This window comes from Aythya marila (assembly GCF_965140915.1).
Source record: "Aythya marila genome assembly, chromosome: 1".
NCBI classification, from domain to species: domain Eukaryota; kingdom Metazoa; phylum Chordata; class Aves; order Anseriformes; family Anatidae; genus Aythya; species Aythya marila.
In genome coordinates, this window is record NC_139042.1 from 11,245,258 (window position 1) to 11,268,955 (window position 23,698).

At 43.4% G+C, this 23,698-nt stretch overlaps 2 protein-coding genes across 2 annotated transcripts; one reads left to right on the plus strand and one right to left on the minus strand.

Annotated features, from left to right (window-relative positions):
- The first annotated feature begins 341 nt into the window (after positions 1-341).
- On the plus strand, positions 342-13,869 carry MED17 (mediator complex subunit 17). The gene is made up of 12 exons (XM_082766697.1): positions 342-579; positions 735-901; positions 1,304-1,523; positions 5,012-5,148; positions 5,252-5,336; positions 6,416-6,568; positions 7,094-7,224; positions 8,179-8,363; positions 8,936-9,073; positions 10,034-10,151; positions 11,458-11,617; positions 12,475-13,869. The coding sequence occupies exons 1-12, from the start codon at positions 348-350 to the stop codon at positions 12,678-12,680; spliced, it is 1,932 nt and encodes a 643-aa protein (XP_082622823.1). The 5' UTR covers positions 342-347; the 3' UTR covers positions 12,681-13,869.
- On the minus strand, positions 12,628-23,354 carry VSTM5 (V-set and transmembrane domain containing 5). Its single transcript, XM_082766706.1, has 5 exons — positions 23,105-23,354; positions 19,342-19,671; positions 19,107-19,244; positions 17,360-17,484; positions 12,628-12,764 (listed from the first exon to the last, which is right to left on the minus strand). The coding sequence occupies exons 1-4, from the start codon at positions 23,187-23,189 to the stop codon at positions 17,441-17,443; spliced, it is 597 nt and encodes a 198-aa protein (XP_082622832.1). The 5' UTR covers positions 23,190-23,354; the 3' UTR covers positions 12,628-12,764; positions 17,360-17,440.
- Between the last annotated feature and the right edge of the window lie 344 nt (positions 23,355-23,698).

Below are 23,698 nucleotides of genomic sequence, written 5' to 3' on the forward strand. Positions count from 1 at the left end.
CAGGTTGCACCAGGGGAGGTTCAGGTTGGAAATGAGGAGACATTTCTGCTCAGAAGAGCAGTCAGGCGTTGGGACGGGTTGCCCAGAGAGGTGGTGGAGTCACCGTCCCTGGGGCCGTTCAAGGAGAGGTTGGACGTGGTGCTTGGGGACACGGTTCAATGGAGGACGATCGGACCAGATGATTTTGGAAGCCTTTCCCAACCCCACCGCCTTTCTGAGGGACACCACCGCCTCCCTCCCCTCACCAAGGGCCGTCCCTCCCGCTCCTCCCCGCCCTTCCCGAGCGCGTTTTGGGCTCCGCCCGGCGGCGGCGGAGCGGGAGGAGCAGGAGGGGGGGGATCTCCAAGATGGCGGGCGTGCCGGCCGTGCGCATCAGCATCGAGTCGGCGTGCGAGAAGCAGGTGCAGGAGGTGGGGCTGGATGGCAGCGAGACCTACCTGCAGCCCCTCTCCATGTCGCAGAACCTGGCCCGCCTGGCGCAGCGCATCGACTTCAGCCAGGGCTCCGGCTCCGAGGAGGACGAGCCGGGCTCCGCGGGCCGCGCCTGGGCCGAGCCGGGCGAGGCGGAGGATGAGGAAGGTGAGGGGCGGCCGGGCCGGGGGGAGCCGCCGCCACATTGAGGTGGGGAGATCCGAAAAGACACGGGTTCTGCCTTGTTGTGGTGCGATTCGTGAAATGTGCTTCACGGGGAGGCTCGTGCCTTTGTGTCTGAGGAGCCTGGCTCTCGTTTTTAGGGTTGGTGAAGTTCCAGCCGTCCCTCTGGCCGTGGGACTCGGTGAGGAACAACCTGAGGAGCGCCCTGACGGAGATGTGTGTGCTGTACGACGTGCTCAGCATCGTCAAGGACAAGAAATTCATGACCCTAGACCCAGTCGTGCAGGATCCCCCTCCTCCCAAACAGGTACAGCACGGCTCCTGTTGTTGCTCGTATGAGGCCACACCGAAGATTTGGTTTCATTGAGGCTTTTTGCCTGAAAGTGTTCAAATTGTACTAGAGCAAAATGTGCTAGAGCATTCTAGATCGCAAAATGTCCCAGAGCATTACACATCATCTCCTGGTTCAGTGCTCTGTGAGTGAGTATGAAGGCTAGGAACAGGAGGCGAGGCTGATCTCAAAGGCCTCATTGTCAGGGCTGTAAGTCCCAGTGCTTCTTGTGTATGTTTAATACCGATGTGAAAGCGATTCTAAATCAGCTACTCAACATACAGCAAAACCCGCTGTCATTTGCTGTCAATTGCTTTTACGATTACTAATAATAATATCACGTGACTTAAAACTCAACTCTTTTTTTTTCCCTTCTAGAATCCTCAGTTCCTGCAGTTGATTTCCAAAAAGAAGTCATTAGCTGGAGCAGCTCAAATCCTGCTGAAAGGAGCAGAAAGATTGTCCAAATCAGTGGCAGAAAACCAGGAAAATAAGCGACAGAGAGACTTCAACTCTGAACTGTTGAGACTGAGACAACACTGGAAGCTGAGAAAAGTGGGCGACAAAATTCTTGGTGATCTGAGCTACAGAAGTGCAGGTATGTGGTAGACTTTTCTATTTCTTTATTAGCAAGAATGGAAAATTATACTTTACAAAGAATTTTTAAACTGGAAAAGCACAGGGGATATCTTTAATAATGAATAATACTTAATAACAGATAATTACATGACAAAATTTCAAAAGGAGGAAACTTGATTTATTATTAGGGAAGATATCAGGATATTGTCAGGGAAAACAGGTAAGTGACCTTAAAGGCTGGCTGTACAGACTTTTAGTAAAGATTGCTATACAGAACAATTCTGTATTGGCAGTAGGGTTGATCAGTTGACAGGTAGATGCTGTAACTCTTTGGCTTTTGTCTACATTTTGTCTGCAATACATTTTAAAACATTGAGGAGTACGTTGTATTTTTCTCTGAACGCTGAATCATTATTTTTGTTGTAACTTCTGAGAACTGAAGCTGAGAATATGCATTATTACGTGACTTTAAGAGGGGTTAATGAACCCAGAGTCTAGAGCGAAATATGGAATCAAGGAGTGAATGCAGAATACAATTTGTAAATACAAAGCAGGCCTCTAAGCTGGTTATATTGGGTACTTGATGTGTAGTCAGTGAAGGAGAGGAAAGAGAAACTTAGGGCTGTTCATTTTGTGTTAATGAAGAACCTGTATGTGTGACCCTTCTTGATGATTTATCTTAAAGAAGATGAAACGTGCCCAGGATGTGACAGGGTTGCAGATGTGGGCATCTGGGCATCTGCCTCTATCGGTCTCACCCGAATGGCTGGCTGTATGATTGCTTTTTTACGGACCAAACTCTGTCATAGCTGTTAAACTTCAGGACAAACATAAGCAACATTGCTTTGTAGCAGATGTTGCACCTTTACTTGCTAACTTATTGTAGAATATTACATATCACACACTTGAGGACTGAGATGCTGCTGTGCTGAAATGAACTTTCTAAATTAGCTATATTTGTAAAGATTTCATTAAGAAATTGGAGTTGAGCATAAACTATGGAGCCCTGGAGTTTTAGATGTATTGTGAAACCGAGGTTTGGGCTTCCTTGGTTGCAGGAGATGCTGTATAGTCTCAGGGCTGTGACACTGTTGGCCTCAGAGAGATGTGGTGGGACAACTTGTGAGCTGTGAGAGATGGTTACAGGCTCTGCAGGAGAGGGAGGCAGGGAAGAAGAAGTGGGTTAGCCCTACACATTAGGGAGTGCCTAGACTGCATGGAGCTGGGCAATGGAGATCTGTCAGGGTGAAGGGAAAGGCCAGTAAGGCAGATATCATGGTGGGAGTCTGTTGTAGACCACCCAACCAGGGTGAAGGGGTAGAGAAAATACTCTACAAGCAACTAGGAGAGGTCTCACAATCACTAGCCATTGCGGGAGACTTCAACTTCCCAGGAGTTTGCTGCAAATACAGTACGGCAGGAAAGAAACAGTCTAGGAAATTTCTGGAGCACGTTCAGGATAACTTCTTGATGCAAAAGGTGAGGGAGCTGGCTAGCGAAGGTGCCCCACCTGACCTGCTGTTTGCAAACAGGGAAGGACTTGAGGGTGATGTGATGGCTGGAGGCTGTCTTGGGCACAGCGATCACAAAATGATGAGGTTTTGATTCTTGGTGGAGATCACAGCAATTGCAAAACAAAGAGTTTTTGATTCTTGGTGAAGGAAGGAAGGTGGTTAGCCCTAGAGCTGTTGTGCAGGGAGAAAAATAGGAAGGCCAAAGCCCAACTGGAACTCGAAAGACAATTAAAGATACTCATTTATAAACACATTGACAGCAAAAGGAGGATTAAGGAGCGTCTCCATCCTTTATTGCATATGAGGGGAAATACAGTGGTGAAAGGGTAAGGCTGAGGGGCCTAAAGACTTTTTTGCCTCTGTCTTTGTTATCCAATTGTTGTCAGGGTGCCCGGCTCCCTGAGCTGGGAGATGGTGACAGGGAGCGAGGGGAAACCTCTGTAACCCAGTGGGAAACTGCAAGGGACCTCCTCCGTGTTGTGAATGTTCACAGGTTGATGGTCCAGCTGGGATTCATCCAGGGAGGAGCTGGCAGAAGTGCTCACCAAGCAGCTTTCAATAACTTTCCAGCAGTCCTGGCTAACCAGGGAGGGCCCAGATTGAATGGAGTTCAGCAAAAATGACTTTAATCTATAAGAAGGGCAGGAAGGAGCATCCAGGGAATGACAGGTGTGGCAGCCTGACCTTGGACACAGGGAAGGCTGTGGGGCTGAATCATCTGTGATGATTCACGTCACAGTGAATCTGAACCACATCAAGATCACATTCAAACGAAATTCAAGATCACATCACTGCAATCTTATCTGGAATGTCATTTTGCAGGACATAAGGGACAACTGAGGGATCACAAGCAGCCAGCGTGGGTTTATGAAGGGCACATGTGGCCTGACTAACCTGATCTCTTTCTATGCAAGATGACCTGCTTAGTAGATGAGGGAAAGGCTGTGGATGTGCTTTACCTTTGTTTTAGTAAAGTGTTTGACACTTTCCAGTGGTATTTCCCTGTCTGCTCATGGTTTGGATAGGTGTATGGTTTTTTTGGGGAAGAACTGAGCCGTAATGAATGGAGTTTGGTCCTGTTGGTGGCTGGTGACCAGCGGCATTCCCCAGGGCTCAGTGTTGGAGCCAGCTTTGTTTAACATTTTAACATAGATCTGCATGAGGGCATCAAATACTCCATCAGGAAATTTGCAGATGATGCCGATTAAAGTGGGAGTGTTGATCTGCTTGAGGGTAGGAAGGCTCTGCAGAGGGATTGGGATAGGTGGATCGATGGGCTGAGGCCAGCTGTGTGACATCCAACAAGGGGAAGTGCTGGGTGCTGCTGCTGGGGCACAACCACCCCGTGCAGCTGCATGGGCTTGGGGAAGAGACTAGAAAGCTGCCTGGCAGAAAAGAGCTTGGCAGTGCTGGTCAGCAGCCAGCTGAACATGATCCAGTGTTGTGTCAGGTGTGCAAGAAAGCCAGTGGCATCCTGGGTTGTATCACAACTAGTGTGGCCAGCAGGACGGGGAGGTGATCGTCCCCCTGTACTCGGCACTGGTGAGGCCACACCTCGAGTACTGTGTTCAGGTTTGGGACCCTCATTACAAGAAGGATGTTGAATTGCTCCTGTGTGTGCAGAGAAAAGCAACAAAGCTGGTGAAGGGCCAAGAAAACAAGGGTTCTGAGGGGCGGCTGAGGGAACTGGGGGTGTTTGGTCTGGGGAAGAGGAGGCTCAGGGGAGACCTCATTGCTCTCTACAACTAACTTGGAAGGAGGTTGCAGTGAGGACAGTGTCGGTCCCTTCGCGTTGGAACAGGCTGCCCAGGGAAGTGGAGTTCCTGTCCCTGGAGGTATTTAAAACATGTATGGACGTGGCACTAAGGGACATGGTTTAGCGGTGGCACTCAGAAGGTCAGGTTGATGGGTCGACTCGGTGATCCTGAAGGTCTTTTCCAACCTGGATGATTCTATGCTTCTAATATGCGTGTCTTTGTTCTTCTTTGATTAGGTTCCCTTTTTCTTCATCATGGCACATTTGAGGTGATCAAGAACACTGATATTGACCTGGATAAAAAGATACCTGAGGATTACTGTCCTTTGGATGTTCAAATTCCAAGCGATTTAGAGGGATCAGCCTATATAAAGGTTTGTCAGTATCCTTAATAATATAGCATGGGCTTTATGTTATGTATTATGTATATTTGCAACAAAAAACAAACATCAAAACCTTTTTTTTTCTCTCCCATAGGTTTCAATTCAGAAACAAGCTCCAGACATTGGTGACCTTGGGACAGTCAATCTTTTTAAAAGACCCATGCCAAAATCAAAACCAGGTATCACTAGTTATATACTCTTTTCTAAACACATGCTCAAAACACAGTAAAATTCTTGCACAGAGCTTGAAATAAGAGTGATCAAGAATATTCTAACTTAAACTGAAAATCTCTGTTTGGGCTTTGGAAACAGGACATTTTCAAAGTGTACTCCTTCCAGGTTTTATACGTGTTTACACAGTTTCTGAAATAAAATCCCTAAATTTGTATTTAAGTATGCTGGAGTGCCTTGAGCATGTAACTGAAAGTACATCAAGATACTGTGGTTCAGCCGGTTACAGACTATTTTTAGCTCAACTGAATTGAAGGACTGTTCACTCAATTTTGCCCCAAATGCATCATTTGTTACTGTGGCTCATATATTTTCTCTGAATCTGAAAGGTGCTGGGCAGCGTGTCTTAACTACTGACAGCTCACCGGGCAGCAACTTGGTTAATTTGATACACGCCAGTATCTGTAGCTGTAAACCTTTTGGATTATAAACTAATTTTTAGTAGTTTAAGATTAAGAAAGAACTTGTTTCTGGCAGGATTTTACTTCACAATGGTGTGTATGCTGCTTTGAACGTAGGCATGATGCTACGTTATGTAGATAGATCATACAGCATTCAGGCTACAGTATAGACCAGGACATTCCAAGAATTTTGGGCCTATAAATCATTTGAAAGTACATATTTAAAATCATTTTGTTGGTTTGTTGCAGAGTGAGTTAAATAAAGCCAGAAGCTTCTTTAGAAGTCAGTAGCTATTTAAAAAAATGAGGTTCACAAGCAAGAAAGATCTGGGAATATAATGACAGTTACAGAAGAGAGTAGCAATTTAGAATATCTGTATGTGTGTATACATACAATATACATATAAAGAAAAGTAAAATTCACTAGTGTTATCTAAAAGTGCTTGCTTAACAGATAAAACTTTGGAAAATATTCTGTTTGAATAGAATATACTAACTGCCTTGCTGCTATAGCAATTGCTTTCAGGCCACGTCTCACAACTATTGCAGAATATCTGATACCTAGAGGGGAAAAAATAAGGTAACTTTTCTTTACTCTTCTGAAAATGTTAATTCATATTTTTAAGGTTCTCCCCACTGGCAGACAAAATTGGAGACTGCACAGAATGTTCTGTTATGTAAAGAAATCTTTGCCCAGCTATCACGAGAAGCTGTTCAAATTAAATCACAAATTCCTCACATTGTTGTGAAAAACCAGATCATCTCCCAGCCTTTCCCAGGTAGGATTATTTGCTTAAGTACAGGCTGAAATTCTGTTTGACGTGACTTAAAAAAGAAAAAACAAATGAACAGTGTGTGAATCTTGCTCCTCAAAGAATTTGAAAACCAGAGTTTCCCAGAATTTGCTTACTAATTGTAGTAAGATTAAACTAATACATTTTAGCTTATAATTTACTAGTATTTTATTGTATAGATTTTGATTTGTTTCTGATTTGTTATTTTGTCAGTAGCATTTAATACTGTCAACTGTGATGATATGTGCACATAGCAGTTTGACACGCACAGCTTCATTGCTCCTGGATTTCATGGAGGTGAAACTTAAGATCTTAGCTAATGGGTTTTCAGAAGAACTAAGACTAAAAAGGGGTATACAACTAATTATGTCTTAGGGAGAACGTTTCTGTATTGCTTGAAACTTTTTTTTCAGAAAAAGATGCTGAGTGTTGGTTGGTGAAGAGTAAGAAGTTCTTAGCAGCAGGCCCGAGAACTTTTAGTATCCTTAATTTTTTAATCTGCTTGTGCAGGTTTGCAGCTGTCTATTTCTCTGTGTCACTCTTCCAATGACAAAAAATCACAGAAGTCTGCTGCTGAAAAACAGAATCCAGAGGATCATCTCTATGTTCTGGAGCATAATTTGCATCAGCTTATCAGAGAGGTAATGTGCAATACATTCCGGTTTTTGTTCAGACTCACACGTAGTACAACCGAAAGCCACTAGAGGCCAGCAAACTCCTATCCACTCGTGCGAGGCAGCCTGCCGATCAGTTCTGGTATGCGTGGGTGATCAGGGAGTTGACATTACGCTTTCTTGGAACAGTAGTTCTGGACTTAACCTTAGGCCTTGCTGCTTGCTTCAGAAAAGGCGTGCGAGGTCTTTTCAGTACAGCTCCGCAGTCTCCCTTTTTCCTTTGTGTCTGATGAGTGTTTGTCAAGAGCTTAAACTGAGCTTTGGTTCAGACCGTACTCCCACAAGGAAAGAAGAATCAATTACTATAATAACTTTGCTTTGTTTGAGGTCCACTGCTTGCTTCAGTGTTTTAGATTCTCATGTAACCAGGTAGAAGGACCCGGGATAGGAGGTTGAGCTGTGCTCCCCTCCTGAACAAATTAGACAAATTGCAGATATCTAAGTAGTTGTGAAACCGTGTTCCTGCGTGTTCATATCCTTAGAGCATGGCTCCACAAGAGATGAAGTCATGTGGAACAGTCCAGTGTTTTTAAACACTGAGCTAAGAGAGGTGTGCCCAGCTTTGTTGTGAATTTTGTTTCATGACTTTGAACTTTATGTACCTCAGTTTTCATCTTTGAAATGCTTCCTTTAGTTTTAGTCCTTTAGTTTTAGATAGCAGACTTAGTAGTAGGAGCTACTGCTATACTACCAAACTTTTGTTAGCTGGTAACCTTTCATCAAGGTTTGAAAGACAGGGAGGCAAAGTGTAATTATAAAGCTGTTTTTATATAAACCACTGTCAAGCTTATGAAGTCGAAAAAGGTACACTTCCTGAAAGGTTTTACACTTCTAAGACTCAATGTGAGACAGAATGTTGTAATATACGTACTGCTTCTTGCAGGTGCACTTTCTCTTACAACAGCTGTTGTTTGTTTGCAGTGTCACAAGCAAACCCTGAGCTCCACAGTGATGCCACATCCAGCTAGTGCACCTTTCGGCCATAAGAGAATGAGACTAGCGGGACCCCAGGCTTTTGATAAAAATGAAATCAGTGCTTTACAGTCAAATGAAGGACTTCTGGAAAAGATCATAAAGCAGGCAAAACACATCTTTCTGAGACGCAGGTAGGTCACAGGCTATTCTTGTTACAGTTGCGATAAGGTATATCCATGTAAAACACAATTGATTTTTTTTTTCAGTGTTCTTAAAACTAGCTGCTTCTTGACTATTTATTTATTTTGAAGTGCTAAGAACAGATAACGAAGTATGAGTAAACACTTTCCTAGTAAAAAAAAAAAAAAAAAAAAAAAGATTTCCGAGATCTGTGGCAGCTGTAATGTAGGCTGCTGATTGTTGCCTCTACTTTCCTTATATTGCATAAATCCTTTTTAGTATTCTTTGCTGTACATTAGCTGATGCTGAGTAATACCACTTCAATATTTCTACAGAATACACGTGAAATGGAGTAAACAAGCTTGCTTCATTTGCACCTGAATGGTGCTGAAATAGAACTTTGATCTGCATGGTTCTGTAGGACTGGCAAGCTTTTTGCATGGCGCAAAGAAAATCAAACTCATAACCTACTCATTTCCTTTGTAAAGACCAAAAAAAAAAAAAAAAAAAAGGAAAGAAAAAAGGGAGATAACAGCACAAACTGGTGAGATTATTTTGGGTGGAATGTGTCTTTCTCTTCTAGAACTGCTCGAACCATTGACAGTCTGGCGAGCCGTATTGAGGATCCTCAGATTCAAGCCCACTGGTCAAACATAAATGATGTTTATGAATCCAGTGTTAAAGTTCTAATAACGTCTCAGGGATATGAACAGATATGCAAGTAAGTATGAAAATGCCTGAATCTTTCTAGTTGCAAATTGATGCTGCAATGGCAGAGTATTCGAGTTCTTTACAGGTTTAAGACAGAAAACTAGGAAACCGGTTTTTGTGCACAAGTATTTTATTTTTCTGTGAGGGAAGGAGCAACCACCGTAAGAAAGCTCTTGCCCACTTTACAGTACATTTAATGAAGAAACTCAGTAAGTAGTTAACTTAATAAGCAGAATTTCCTTCAAGGGAGGAATTGAAACAGAAAGTGGTCATTGAGGAGGAGGATTTAGTTCAGATGGAGATAGCTGAGTATAAAGTTTTTCTTTATGTACTGGATTCTGAGCTTCCAACTTGGTCATGGAGAGCCAGTTGCTGCTCAGTCCTAGCTTGGTTACGTAGGAACTGAAATGTGAAGCTCATGCAATTTATGCTATTATTACATTGACGTTGAAATATGAGACATCATGTTCCAGAAACGAACGTCTACATGCTGACCAGCAGCAAATTAACTATATGGACAAGTGGATGAACTAGTTACCATTTTCCCATTTTGAGCAGTCCTTTCTGGCTGCTTCCACGCTGCGAAGCAGGTTGTGGTCACTGGTACAATTTGCAGTCTCTGTTCCAGAAACACCTGCTGCTCAAGACTTAGGTAGAACAGTAACCATTGTTTTCCCATGCACCTCTGGAAGGAAGCTTGGGAGGGAGCTGTTAGGCACCCCAGGGGGTTCCTTGACCTGAAGAAGCAGTGGACTAGCTCTGGGAGCATGCCATGTCCTGCAGTATAGAGGGAGGTGTTGAGGTGAATGATGAAATTGAGATACTTTGTGTTCCTTTGTATTCTATGGGCTTTGCACCATCCTCATGTTAGAGTTCTTTTAATGGGAGGGATTCTGTGTTCTAGAGCAAGCTTCCTGTTTTCAGAAGTTTTGTAACACATTTTGAATAAACGTGCATCTTGTCTTCAAAGATCCATCCAACTACAACTGAACATTGGAGTTGAACAAATCAGAGTAGTGCATAGAGATGGAAGAGTCATTACCTTGTCCCATCAGGAGCAAGAGCTGCAGGATTTCCTTTTATCTCAGGTAGATTTGTATACATTATTCTTCTGTTTCTCGTAGTGTGTTGGTGTGTTGGGGAAGAGCTGAAGTAAAAATCTTACCTTTAACTTTGTTTAAAAAAAAAAAAAAAAAAGGTTAGAAAACATGTAATAAAGGTATTGTAAATAGGAAGGTGGATGACTTTTTTCTTAGTATATTTCTGTAGTGACTTTAGTAACTGATGCTAAATAGGATGCCAGTTTTTACAAAGGTCACTATCAGTAATCAATTTTTATTCTCCCAATCAAGTGCATTTGTTTATGCTACTCCTTATCAGAGCGATAAGACTTTTTGCTGACTTCAGAACAAGCAAGCAAGAGTCACAGCAGACTATAAGGTGTCCAATATATGAAGCTTGCTCTAACCAAATCCAATGTAGAGTAGAGATTTTAATGAGTCCACAATTACTGGCATTTCAGCGCTGTCTTGTTAATGTTTGCTTTGCAGCAGCCATTACTAAATCAGCTGATATTTGAACCGTGGTTTCTTAATTGTATGGAGCAAGCTGCTGGTTTTGTTCAGAAGTGACAGTCTCGCTACTATGCATTATAAATAGCCCAAATACAGGCCTTTAATAACAATGGTTGGCCTGTTGCAGTTACATGAAACTCCGGGACACAAAGCAAACAAGTTGAAACAGGTTCTGCTGACGGTATCTCTTTTTGATCAAGTGTTTTCAGGCTTTTTCAGAGAACTGCTAACAGTGCTAGGCTCTTCCTTGTAATGAGCTTTAAATTTAATACAGAAAAACTTAAGTTTCTAATTTTTGAAGTTGTTAAAGCTCAGTGCTTAAAGTACTTGAATGGTGATGGAGATAATCATGTGCTCAAGAACCTCAGCTTTTATTTATTTATTTGAGTTTGCCATAATACTGACATGCACAGGATTTTTAGGTATTCTAGAGTAGAGTTCTTATCTCCTGACCAAGAAAAAATAATTCAATATCCTGTTCATAACACTTCAGTTAGGTGTTAATTGAAAGCAACACTTTTTTTCTTTTTAAAAAGCATGTATCTATGAAAGCCCATGTATCTATGAAAAATTCATCTACATTGTGTACTTAGTACAGTGGTCTTCTCTGTGTGCAAAGGAGGTGTCTAACTTGAAGAAAGCACTACTGACATACGTAGCATATTAAAAAAAGTTCCTCCAAAACTTGAGAGCATAAGATAAAGTTGCTTTTATAAATAACTACTGTCCAGCAGCAGAAGAAAAAGCTTGGTAAAACTACTATTCAATTAATTCTGTGGTGTGCAAATATTGATAAGATGAACTTTTTGTTCTCTCTCAGATGTCACAACACCAGGTACATGCGGTTCAGCAGCTTGCAAAAGTTATGGGATGGCATGTGCTGAGCTTCAGTAACCATGTTGGGCTGGGGCCAGTGGAGAGTATTGGCAATGCATCAGCGATAACTGTAGCATCACCAAATGGAGACTACGCCATTTCAGGTAATATTTTCCTATTCCAAACGTATACAAAATTATTAAAGTTCTTAAATGCATTCTAAGGGATTTTTTTTAATATATATTTTTAAGTCTTTTTCTAAAGCCAGTCTCTGGGATTTATAGAATAATGCCCACTTACAGCAAAATATTTTAGAAACAGTCTCTTGTGTATGGAATTGACACCTAAACAGAATTAGTGTATTATTATTAGTGTATAATAAATGCCTTTTTTTACTGTGAGGGTGGTCAGGCCCTGAAACAGGTTGCCCAGATATGTTGTGGAGTCCCCGTCCTTGGAAATACTCAAAACCTCACTGGAAATTGTCAAAGATCCGTTAACCACACAAAGAGAACACCACTGATCTTGCAGAGTTCTGTGATAAAAGCAACAGAAATCATTACTTCTATAGATGCATTTCAAGAGATATAGAATATACTTTTTTGAATGGAGTGGCGAGGAATACATCACAGATAAGAATTAGGGGGGGGGGAAACTTGTTCTTGATACTTTTATGGAAGAATAAATGCATGTGTGAGGGGATTTTTTTTTTGTTGTTTTGTTCTGGTCTAATTTTTTCTGATTTGGTGTAGCCAAGAGCATGCTGTGCTAATAGTAAAATAGTAATAGAGGAGAGGTGGGAAACCAGAGAAAGCAAATCAAAAGAGGAAAAACTCTTTTTTTTTTTTTTTTTTTTTTTTTTTTTTTTTTTTTTTTTTTTTTTAAATAAAAAGTACAGTAGTTTTTTTCCAGTATGTTTGGAATTGTCTAGGTAGTAATGTATAGCATGCGTGAGGAAGGGTATGTAACATGAGGAATTTTGAAAGTGTAAAAACACTCATAAAATCTCTGTCCTTCACAGTCCGTAATGGTCCTGAAAGTGGCAGCAAAGTTATGGTTCAGTTTCCACGGAGTCAGTGCAAGGATCTCCCCAAAGGCGATGTGCTGCAAGATAACAAGTGGAATCATCTTCGAGGGCCCTTCAAGGAAGTTCAGTGGAATAAAATGGAGGGGCGTAACTTCGTGTACAAAATGGAGCTCCTCATGGCAGCCCTAACTCCGTGCTAATAACCCATCCGTCTGTCCGGGGGGGCTTGGAATCAGCGCTGTACTGCCAAAGTTTGCTGCCCACACAGCAAAGGGAAATGGAGCCTGTGGGGCAATACAAGAAAACAAAAATTTATTTCCTGTACAGATCTGTCTAGTGTAGCATTTATAATAAAGTGTTTTCAATGACATAGAGAATATGACTTTTTGAAAAAGTTATTTTCAGCTGTACCTTTGCATATTGCTCTACTTAGATTAACATGTCTAATGTTTTTTCTTTTAAAAATATGAAATTGAGTAGTCCTGTGCTGTATGAAAGGTGTCTGCTCAAAGTAATACCCTTTTCTTCCCTGGATTTATTTCTTCTGAATAGATTTTTGCAAATGTTTCTGAAAGAGTACAATTCAGAATAAACTGTGCAATCAATAAGCCTTTTAGTGATCTAGATCACAAAGAAATTTAAAATTATTTAAAATTCAAGTAGCCATTCTTCACTGTGTGATGTTTTTGGGTTGGAGGCTGATGCTGTACATCAGTTGTACAGTGGTGTGGCCTCTGGGTTGCCTGTTTCATTTCTTCTTGAGAGATGCATCAGTGCTTTAAACTGAGAACACTGCAAAGCCACAGCTCCTGAGTGTATGCAGTGTATGGTACTTTGCAATCAACAGAAGTTACAAGCAGGCATGTAGAGGAACAAGTCTTTATCTGCATGCAAAAAGCTCCTGACAGTGAATTTGTGTGTATTTTTTTGGGGAGGGGGTGTAAATTATGTCTGAGAAGAACAGAGCAGGAACAGAGAGGAAGAGCAGGTAACTCACATGCAGTAGACCTGGGATCTCCACAGTCATGTTTTGTTTTTTTCTTTTTTTTTCCCTCTCTGCCCTGGCATCAACTGCAATCTAGGAAAACAATATTATTCTTATGGAGATCAGCTCTTTTGAGGTCCTAAAACAAAGGGGTAATATATTTGTTTTTTTCTTTTCTTTTTGGTTGTAATTGTAGCCTTCTTGAAGCTCCTACTAAGGTGTTGCACGGAGCTCTTCTGTTGTGTGATGATTAATTGCTAAAGGTCTCTTTGAAACCTGTCTGTATAAGCTGGTTTAGACTTAAATCCATCTTGTGTTCCGAGGTGTATGTATATATATGAGAACTGCACACAGACTGTGCTTGAATTAAACCATCTTACTTCTGTAGTGACAGCTGTTATTTTGGTAATGTTCTTGAGCAATATGGAATAGCTGTTTAGAAATGGGTATTAAGCAACTGCTTGTGGCAAGCTGCTCTTCAGTGTGTATCCACAGCAGCCACTGTACTCACTGTACCTGTGTTGGAATTTTACACCGTGGAACAGACTGTTACTGCAGCTCATTGAAATATTTGCCTCATAGCAACTGAACCGTCGGAGAGAAAAGGGTTTTCTCACGTTCTTTGATAACTCATGGAAAAAAAAATAGTTGAAAATAGCACGTCTTTATCTTCATGAGATGGGCGAGTCTTAAATAACACCTGAGGTAGCAGTTGCTATATTGCTTGGCGGGCAGAAGCTGTAGGATTACAGGCAGAGAGGGGTTTTGTCCCCTTCAGCTCACAGCTGGATGCGTTTGTCACGCATCTGCTTGCAATGAGGCTGTTTTAGCAATGCAACACATCTTTCAATCAAACTCTCAATCAAAACTGAAACTGAGTGTATGAAACTTAAAGACAGTGAAGTACGTGGATAAATGTAACTCAAACTGACAAGTCTGCATATAGCAGTAGTCTTTTTTGTCAAATAAGCACTTCGTTACCAAATAATCAATGTTGAACTATTAGGTTCTTATGGTTGCAGGATATGTTTCCTTCTGGGAGGGGAAAAAAGACAAAACAACACATGCAAGGTGATCATTTCAATTCCAGGAGTGTAAGCACTACACATCAGATGAGTATCTTCACCTACAGCCTTTCAGGCTTAGCTGTTATTAAACAACAACCCGCAAGATGATTTGAAACCTTCAAAGCGTCTTTTAAAATTAGGAATCCCTGTGTATTCAACAGCAATGAAAAAACACTGATATGACTTCTAACAACAGAGACAGTCTTGAAATTTTTGGTAGTATGTCTTTAAGCATGAGATGGAGACTTTAATGGATGATTAAGACCTTTACACTTGATTGTCAAAGCAATCTTATGAACTTGGACATCTCTTTAATTAAAAAGTTTAAATATAAAATGGTTTAATCCCTTTGATCACTTGGAATGTTCTAAGTATTAGCTTTTGCTGCAGCTTTGCATGCAGTTTATGAATGGAATAAGAGTCGCTATTTAATTTCTAAACTTCCATTTTTAAAAGCTTGCAGTAAAACTAAATTCTTCAGCCACCCCACGCAGCAAGGGACTGCTCCAAACAGCCTCATGTTTTGTATATAAAATATTATTGACATGGATAATGAATATTGACAAACACCAGTTTCACAGAATGTGGATTACTTTATGTTGCACTACCTTTAATTATGCTGTATTTTGGATAAAATTTTCCTGCAAGGAATTGTTTAGGAGCAAAGCAGTGTGTAAGCTAACTGCTGTATGGAATCACTGAATATTCTTTGAATCCCTCTTGTTCATCAAGGATATTACTACTTAAAAGTGAGATTGGCGGCAGCAGCATCAATAACCAAGGATGGGTGCCCAAAACTTCTGTATCTTTAGCCAAGCTGAGGTAGAACTACGCTAGTCAGAAGCTTCGTACTGCACTTACAGAGCATCTGAACTGTAAGGACTCTGAACAGTCAATTACTACTTTTATCCCAGCTTCAAGTATAGTATTCTGAAAGTGAAAACAATCCCCACAATTAGAACAATGAATTCAAAAGGTCATTTATGCCTGCATATGTTTGCTGACTTTGACAATTACATTATTCTAGTAAACGTTAGTAGATAATAATGGTTTGACATGTAAGCTGCACTTAACTACTTTCTAAGCAAGTCTGGCAATGCACCTGCTATATGCTCAGCATAGTGAATAACTTCAAGTTCTAAGACTTACGGATTGAAAAATAATAATCTGAAATAGATAAACTGAAAAAAAATGCATATAGTTCGTATGCAATATGGATACCTTACTGAGTCCTGCAAGCTTGGTAGTGAAAGCAGACACTTTTAAGCTTCTGTGAAATCAAAGCTTCACTCAAAGATACAGAAGACTCTTATAAATACATAATGTGAAGAATTGGAGCAAATTGTTCCTTTACAAAGCTGTGCTATAGCTAAGATTTTAGTCTATTTTTAGTTCCTTTCCTCCTTGATGAAGAAAAGAGCAGCCAGCTGAATCTCTAGCATGTGAATTTACGAGTGGATGTCAGGCCCCTTGTACTGCAAATGGCCTGTTCAATCCAGGCCCGACTCTTTAAAAGAATGCTTTTAAAAGAATGCTATCCTGTTCAGGATGCTTTGGAAAAAGCTTTTTAGCACCTACCTGCTTTATTATGCACTCGGCAAGAAATTCGTTGTTTTTACAGGTCTAACCTCTGCACCTGAGCACAGCAGTCCTTGAGCAGAGGGAGGGGACGCTGTTGGCCTGGCTTGTAAAACTATGAGAATGAGCTGCAGTGCGAGAGGCAGTAGCAGCAGTTAAGCTCAAAAAGCCATGTGGCATCTGTAGATAGATTAGCCTGCAGTCTCGTACGTTTTCAATGCTTATTTCACACTGCTTTACAAAAGCAAAATGGGGTAATTTGAAGATTCATCGGTTTAGTGCTTTCTCTCTCAAAAAGCCAATGTTATTCCACCCAGAAGATCTAGAGGTGGAGAATTCAAGTGCACCATGTGGATTCATGCAAGCACTAGCTAGCTTACTCCTTGTTTTCTACAGAATAGGAAAGCAAAGGTGTCTTCTCTTAACTAGAGTGATTTCAGAACTGTAATTGTAAACACTAAATTTCGAAGTAATGCTGTTTTAATTTTTCTTCCTGGATAGGCTGTTCATCAGTGAGCTCAGTTTGCAAAGGGCTCGACATCTTTCACAAAGAAACTGTTCAGTATTTCTGCCATGCCACAGGTGTGATGTGTATTTTATCTGCCCGCTCTAATCGTTACAGACAGCATCAGCTTCGGTGCCTGTGTGCAGTTCCCCATTTAACAACCTTTCCTAGGAATGTAATAAAATGTGTGTTAATATCCCTGAGCAATGTAAACAATTGGAAATGTAAGTGGTGGAACTTTGACCAGCTTGGCGTTATTTCAAAGTCAGTTTTGTCTCCAGAAGAATTACAGTTTGTGTTCAGACCTTCAGGAAATTCCTTATGACTGAAAGTAGCAGCATAGGCACAATAAACAGGATTCAATCCTTGCAGTTAATTTTTTTTTAATGTAATACTGTAATTAGACATAATAAATTTACGTTGAATGATCCTAATGGCTGGTTGGTCTGTAGCAGATACTTGCTGTGGCCAAAATGCAGGCGTCCTTCAAGAGCACGATCATTTCCTTTATGGGTTGATACTAGTTGAGTGGTTGTTCTTAAGAGTGGTGGAGGCTGTAGATTTTATTAGTTAGCCACAAAAATGTGTTTGTGCTCTGCCATGAAAGCGTACTCTTTTACTTTGACAATGACTAGCAGAGCTGAAATTGTAACAGGTCAAAACAGCTCCATCAGACGCAGCTCGTTTCATGTCCTATTACCTTTGCACGCCAAACAGCTTCTACAGTAGTCACAGACACTTTACCTTATAAGTTTCTTCTTGCTTGCCGTGCCAATGCTTTCTCCTGAGGTAGAATTGTTATTTTTGTTATGAGACAGTCCTTGGCTAACATTCAATGGTTTCCAGTTCAATCTCTTCAGTTGTACTTGCTGCAAATGAAAGGATATTATTATTGATTGGCAAATGGATGGGAAGGTCCCCTTTCCAAAATTAACAACTCTGTGTTAGTAGCTGAGACATTCTGAACTTTTTAATATTAGCTCAAGCTTACTCATCTACAACTGGGTTTTAAATACAAGACATCTTTCCCAAATATTTGCATAAAGAGTCCCTCACCGTGCTGAATGTGACTCTGGTTTTGTTAAGTCCAAGACTAAAGGCACAATAAAAACTAAAACAAAGTCTAAAAGGCCATTATACTTTTCTTTACAACTTCCAAAAGGAGGGCTGTCCTAAGGTGGGATCAGGGCAGAAATTATGTCCCTGGTTGGATCCTGTTCTGGATGAGGACAGAGCAGGTGTCCAGTACTGCAGTATTCCTAAAGCCTGCCAAATAATGTATGGGATTCAGGCTTTGTAAGACTCTGGCTCTATAGAAACATTGGCTTTAACTGGAGGAAAGGAGAGGTTTTATCCAAGTAAGACTGTGTATTCTGGCATGATATGAAAATATTCAGTAGCTACAGAAGCTCGTGAGCTGTGTGCACGCTGCAAAAACATCAGCAGCCCTTGCAGTCATAGGTGAGCTGCAGAAAGGACGAGACAGCGTAAGCCAAATTGACCTCTTTTCACATCAAGTTTTGCAGAGTTGCCATGAAGTCTGGGTGCGGAGGATTGGGATTCCTGAGCAGCTGAGTTGACCTGGTGAAATATTGACACTTTGGCTGCTTGAAATGTAACAGCTTAAGCAGCACTTCAAGAAGAAACACAGACGTTTTGCCTACAGGGCAAGAGACCGCAAATGGATCTGCACTTACAAAAAATGGAGGTGAATGGCTGAAATGTTTTGAAGTGGTAAAAGAAACCACCCATCCAAGGATTTGCCTAGAGCTTGAGCCCGTGCCCGTAGCATGGCCTTTTCTCTTGCTACCTAGGCAGTGCATCCCAGGCTGTGGCTGGAAAGTTTCTTCTCTAATATGTGGATGCTCCTGTCCGTGCATCTCCTGTGTTCTCTTGATCTGTCAGCTCTGCTTTCCATGGCTGGTGCCTTCGGCTCCTATTAGGAGCCAGATTTTAATATTAGTCAATGTTCATTGAAGTTTGCAACTGGGTCAGCCATGAGGATGGATTAAAGGAGGGTGTTGGGAGGTGAGGAAGTGGTGCAGTCCTCCATGAAGTGAGGAGGGGACCACTCCAGGGGCCATTTGAGTATTTTCCCCTTGGAGACAGAAGGTTCTTCTGCAGTAGAACCTGGGGGTGTTGCTGGTGCTCTCTGGCTCATGTCCTGTGATGGAAGGTGGTTATTGCAGCTCCAGCCTTTTCTCCCTAAGTTTTGTAGTTTTTAATTGCTAAGTTTTTAATGAGGTTGGGAAGTGTTGTATGGTTTCTGATGTAAAATGTATAAGATAAATGTCCTGCAGATCTCTCTGAACTAACAATCTATTATTCTGTTGCCTGTGTTAGCAGAGATTTGAACAGGATAACTTAGCTGAGCCCATCCAATTTCGTTTCTCTGTCACTGCTTAGCACCTTTAGAGCTCAAACTGTGAGTGGACTTTTGGCTCAAATCTCAGATTTGAGAACCCTGTGCAATGACTGCACTCTTAGATACCTGATAGCTTATGTGTCGTCTTCTGGAACAGGTGCAGGGATTTATTACACAGCCACATGAAGCAGATCAAAATGGCAGACACTGCAGCGAGAAATGCAAAGAGAACCGCTACAAAATGTATATCTTCGTAGATAATCTCTGCAGGGAAGACAGAAATATATCATTAGAAAATTGTTTATGAGCAGATCAGTGTTTAAACATGGGGTACAGCTGAGAACTCCCGTCAAGTTCATACCATAAACATTGACTATGATGGTGCCGTAGGTGTTGGTTCCATACTCCTCTGTGACAGTGACCAAATAGTAGCCAGCATCTCTCATGCCCACGTTCAGAAGCTGTATAGAGCCATTTTCAAAAATAGTCACTCTGTCCTTGTAGACAGCGGATATGTTGACGTAATTCCCGCTTTTCCACTCCACAATTCTGGTGGTGCCCCAGCTCGACACATGCTTCCACTCAACGGTGGCGACGCCTCTGCAAGAGTATTCAACCGAGAGGAGGATATTTTGTGCCACTGTTGCGTTGATGTTGGGCTGTGGGACAGTCAGTGATACTCCTCCAGGGGCTGAAAGAGAAAGGAGGCAGTGAGAGTGGAGGTGATGCAGCAGTGAGTGTCCCGGGCAGGATGGGAGCTCTTGCAGGGCAAATCTTCCTGTCCCTGTGACCTGTTTTAGAAGAGGAGGGATTATCCTCTGCTGTTTCTCTCTCTGCTGACTGTGGAAGGCACATACATGTCTAACTTAAGACTAAATACATGTTTTAATTGGCTATAGCCAGGAGAAATTTGTCTATCTTACAGGACAAGTAAGGACAATTGCTTGTGTTTCAGTGTTTTGATACCCAAGAGGAGACAGTTTGGAAGAGTTTTTCTGGGGAAGAGAGCATAACATTTTCTGAAAAGTCTGATATTTCAATATATCTCAAATGGAGGAATGGAAATCATATCCTGCTTTCATAACTCTCATCTTTAATACATTTTAACAATCAAATTCTGTGAGTAAATGCATAGGAAAAACAGGTGCTGCATTTGCTTGGTAAGTTAAAGATCCCTGTGGTAGGCACCCCCTATCACTGTGCTGCTGTATTTTCTCAAGTCCCTGCAATCTGCCACCTTCCTTGGAGGTAAAATGAACTGTTCTTTTTGGGAGCAGTCCTCACCTCCCATCTCCCTTATGTCCCAGCTTCACAGTAATGTAGTTACAACTTAAATGCTGAGTACTTAACCAAAAAATAGAAAAAAAAAAGATGGCATTTATGATTTCAATCACAACGTTCCAGTTTATGGGGACCTTAGACGAGCCAAGCCAGCCTAATGCCCCCACTAAAATGGCAAGGAACAGTTTGAAGAAATAAGATTGTATAAAATCCAGCTTATTTACCTCATGCCATGGAGCAAGAGTAAAGCTTTTGCATTCATCAGTAACTGGCTTGTCTTTAAAATCCTGCATTTAAATGGAAAGCTTAACTTCCACGGTCAAGGTAACCTATTGTATCAGTTAATTATCATCCCCAAAAAGCAAGAACAGACTTAAACATGTGAAGACTTGGCAAGGACTTCATTATGTTTGCAGGATGAGATGGACAGAGCAAGCTGCTGGAGAAGTCTAGTAGTCCTTAAATCAGAAATAAAGTGTTAGCAATGTTTGAGACCACAGCTACATCAAGGCAGCCAGCTGTCAGTCGGTGCAGATAAATTGCTTACAGTCAGAGGTACCTTGTTTCAAGGGAAACACTGATTTCTTGGCAAAAATGGATACAAAAGAATATTGGATTCTAACACAATACGCACTGATGTGATCGTGGAGCTGTTCAGAACTGCTAAGCTGAACTGATTATTCAGTTTAATGCGCAACTGCAATAGCTCTGCTTGTGCGAGGGTTTTTCTGCCTGAAGATTTGGATGAACACCAAACATCCCAGTTTCAATCAGTGTACATAGTTCTTGAATTAGTGGCCCATTTCAGACACTTGGCTAGAGGCTGAAAGCCTGTTACCCACAGCAATCAGAGCAGACAGATGGCAGATAAAGCACAGAGTAAGCCCTACCATCAGATGCCTTTTCCTGGTTCAGCTTGGAGGAGCTCACCAGCCTGCTCTCATGATGTGGGCACATCCCGAGTGCTATTGCTGAGCTGAGGAGCACTGGTGATCTGCAAATGTTGAACCCAGTGGGGCCAGAGGGTGAGTCCCTCAGCCGTGCTGAGGGTGTGAGCGAAGCATGACCATGGGGAAATGCCTCCTGGAGGCAGTGTGGGGGTCTTTGGGAGAAAGAACGCTTAAAAAAGGCAAAGAAGAACATCTCCAAGGGAAACAAAATTAAAAAAATAATAACAACCCTCTGGGACAGTGATACCCCTAAGCAAGCACAAATGGGGCGGAGAGGGGTAAGTGAATTTCAAGCTGACTTCACTCTGTTTAGGATCCCTCTAACAGGATTCAGAAGATACTGGCTAAAGGGAAAAAGGGGAAAGTGGAAAAGCTGCTTTGATTCCTAGATCTTCATCTGTGGCACCAGCACAGGAGAAAGCCCCAGCCTCTCTGTTTTTGACCAGATGGGGTGTAGGCTTTTTCCAGGATAAGACCCCGTGGGTTCTCCCTCTGTGGTACTGTGTCATGCTGCCTGCTACCGCTACAGGGACGCCGTGCTTTCCACCTCCAGCTCAGCTGTGCTCTCAGTTTCACCCTGCCTGCACGAGAGACGACACAGACATGTGAAAAAGGGATTTGTGACAGCTAAATAAACGGAACAGACGGGAAGTTCTGGTAATCGCTGCAAATTGTTCCAATTGTTTTCTGTTCCGTGTGTTCAGTTAAAGGACTTTTCCTGTTTCTGTCCACACAGGAGCTGAGTGTCTCACCACAGCCACTCTTTCATGCTTTGATAAACTCAGGACTTTGTTTTCAGCATAAGACTGCAAGGTAAAGGTAAAAATAAATAAATTTCCTCCACTGAATTGCTTGCATGTGCTCTGTCTCCATCCAGCACGCTAAGCCAAGTATGACAACGCAGTAGCTGAACACCGAAACCCATTTTTAACACGCAGCCTGCCTGGGTCACCTGAACCGGTCTGAGCTAAGCAGAGCCGCATCAGCCCCGAGAGCAAACATCGCACCCACGGGCAGCACCCTGAGCAGCGCTGCCGCGTGCTGCTGGCTGCACCCACAGACCCTTACGGCCCCGCACGAGGCGGGATGAGGGGAAGGGGGCACCGATGCTGCCTGTTTGCTGGCACAGTGCTGCACTACAAACCCTTTGACCGTCCAGGAGCTCGAGCTGGTGCTGTTTTGTGTCCCAGACCTTGCGATGGCCACACTGGCCGGGTTTCTTGGGTGGAAGCGCGCTGGTGGCGATGAGGCTGGTGCTGCTCGCATGGAGCTCTGGGGTTGAGCGCTGTTGGTCCCCAGAGAAGGGTCTCTGGGCACAGGACATCCACCTGGGGGTGTCCCCGTCGTGTGCTGCCTTGGTGAGGAAGGAGGCAGCGCACAGCGGCCAAACCCAGAGCCACCTGCGGCACTGCCCACCCTAATTCCTCTGTGTGGGTGCTGGGGGGCTCGTCCTGGCCCCAAAATATGCTCTGAGCAGCCGGAGCGGAGGCCAGAAAGGGGGAGAGGAGGAGGAGGATGAAAGGAGAAAGAGGAGGAGGAGAAGGAGAGGAGGATGATGAGGAGGAGAAGAGGATGAAGAGGAGGAAGAGAGGAGGAGGAGAAGGAAGAGGAGGAGGAAAGGAGGATGAGGATGAGGAGAGGAGAAGGAGAAGAAGGAGGAGGAGAAGGAGGAGGAGAATGAAGTGGAGGAAGAGAGGGGGAAGAGGAGGAGAGGAGGATGAGGAGGGTGAGGAGAGGAGCATGAGGAAGAGGAGAAGGGGAGGAGAGGAGGATGAGGAGGTTCAGAGGGGGACGAGAGGAAGACGAAAGGAGGACGATGGTGAGGAGGGGGTTGAGAGGAGGAGGAGGAGGAGGGTGAAGGAGGGGACCGGGATCCCGGGGCCGGGCACTTACTCTGCAGCGCCCAGCCGGCGGCCAGGCAGAGGGTGACGGTGCCCACGACGACTCCGCGCCTCCGGCAGCCCCGCGGGGGTCTCATCGGCCCCCAGCCCGGGGGCTCGCATCGACCCGGGCTGCCCCGGGGGAAGAAGCCGCGGGGCCTCTCCCTCCTTCCCGGCCTTCCTCCCTCCCTCCCTCCCTCCCTCCTCTTCCTCCACAGGCACCGGGGACGCCCCTCGGGTCCCCCCTCCCCTCCAGAGGCGGCTTTGGGGACACGAAGCCGCTCCGGGGCCCGGCTGCCGCCGCCGCCAGGAAATGAGCGCTGAGGGGCGGCCCCGGGCTCACAGCGGGGCCGGGCCCCGGGCAGGGCGGCGGGGCCGGGCCGAGGAGCTCGGCTGGTCCCTGGGGAACACGGGGGAGCCCTTGTGGGGTCGTCAGGGGGGGCTGCATGCGGGGTCAGACCCGCTCCGAGCGGCTGTGGTGCCCCCCTGGTGAGGGCACGGCGGCGGGGTGCTGAGGGGCACCGCGGGGGGCTCCGTGATCCCAAAGCTTTAGGGGAGGAGACAGCACTTCAGGTGGCTCCAGGAAGGGTTTTGAGGAGAAAGCCCC

What these genes read in the sequence shown, in the direction of transcription:
- MED17 (XM_082766697.1), top strand. Translation starts at nt 348, where the DNA reads ATGGCGGGCGTGCCGGCCGTGCGCATCAGCATCGAGTCGGCGTGCGAG. An exon ending in TCTGAGCTACAGAAGTGCAG is followed by an intron (nt 1,524 to 5,011) that starts GTATGTGGTAGA and finishes TTCTTTGATTAG; the next exon opens with GTTCCCTTTTTCTTCATCAT. An exon ending in CATGCCAAAATCAAAACCAG is followed by an intron (nt 5,337 to 6,415) that starts GTATCACTAGTT and finishes CATATTTTTAAG; the next exon opens with GTTCTCCCCACTGGCAGACA.
- VSTM5 (XM_082766706.1), bottom strand. Translation starts at nt 23,189, where the DNA reads ATGAGACCCCCGCGGGGCTGCCGGAGGCGCGGAGTCGTCGTGGGCACC. An exon ending in CATCATAGTCAATGTTTATG is followed by an intron (nt 19,245 to 19,341) that starts GTATGAACTTGA and finishes TCTTCCCTGCAG; the next exon opens with AGATTATCTACGAAGATATA. An exon ending in GACGACACATAAGCTATCAG is followed by an intron (nt 17,485 to 19,106) that starts GTATCTAAGAGT and finishes TTTCATTTGCAG; the next exon opens with CAAGTACAACTGAAGAGATT.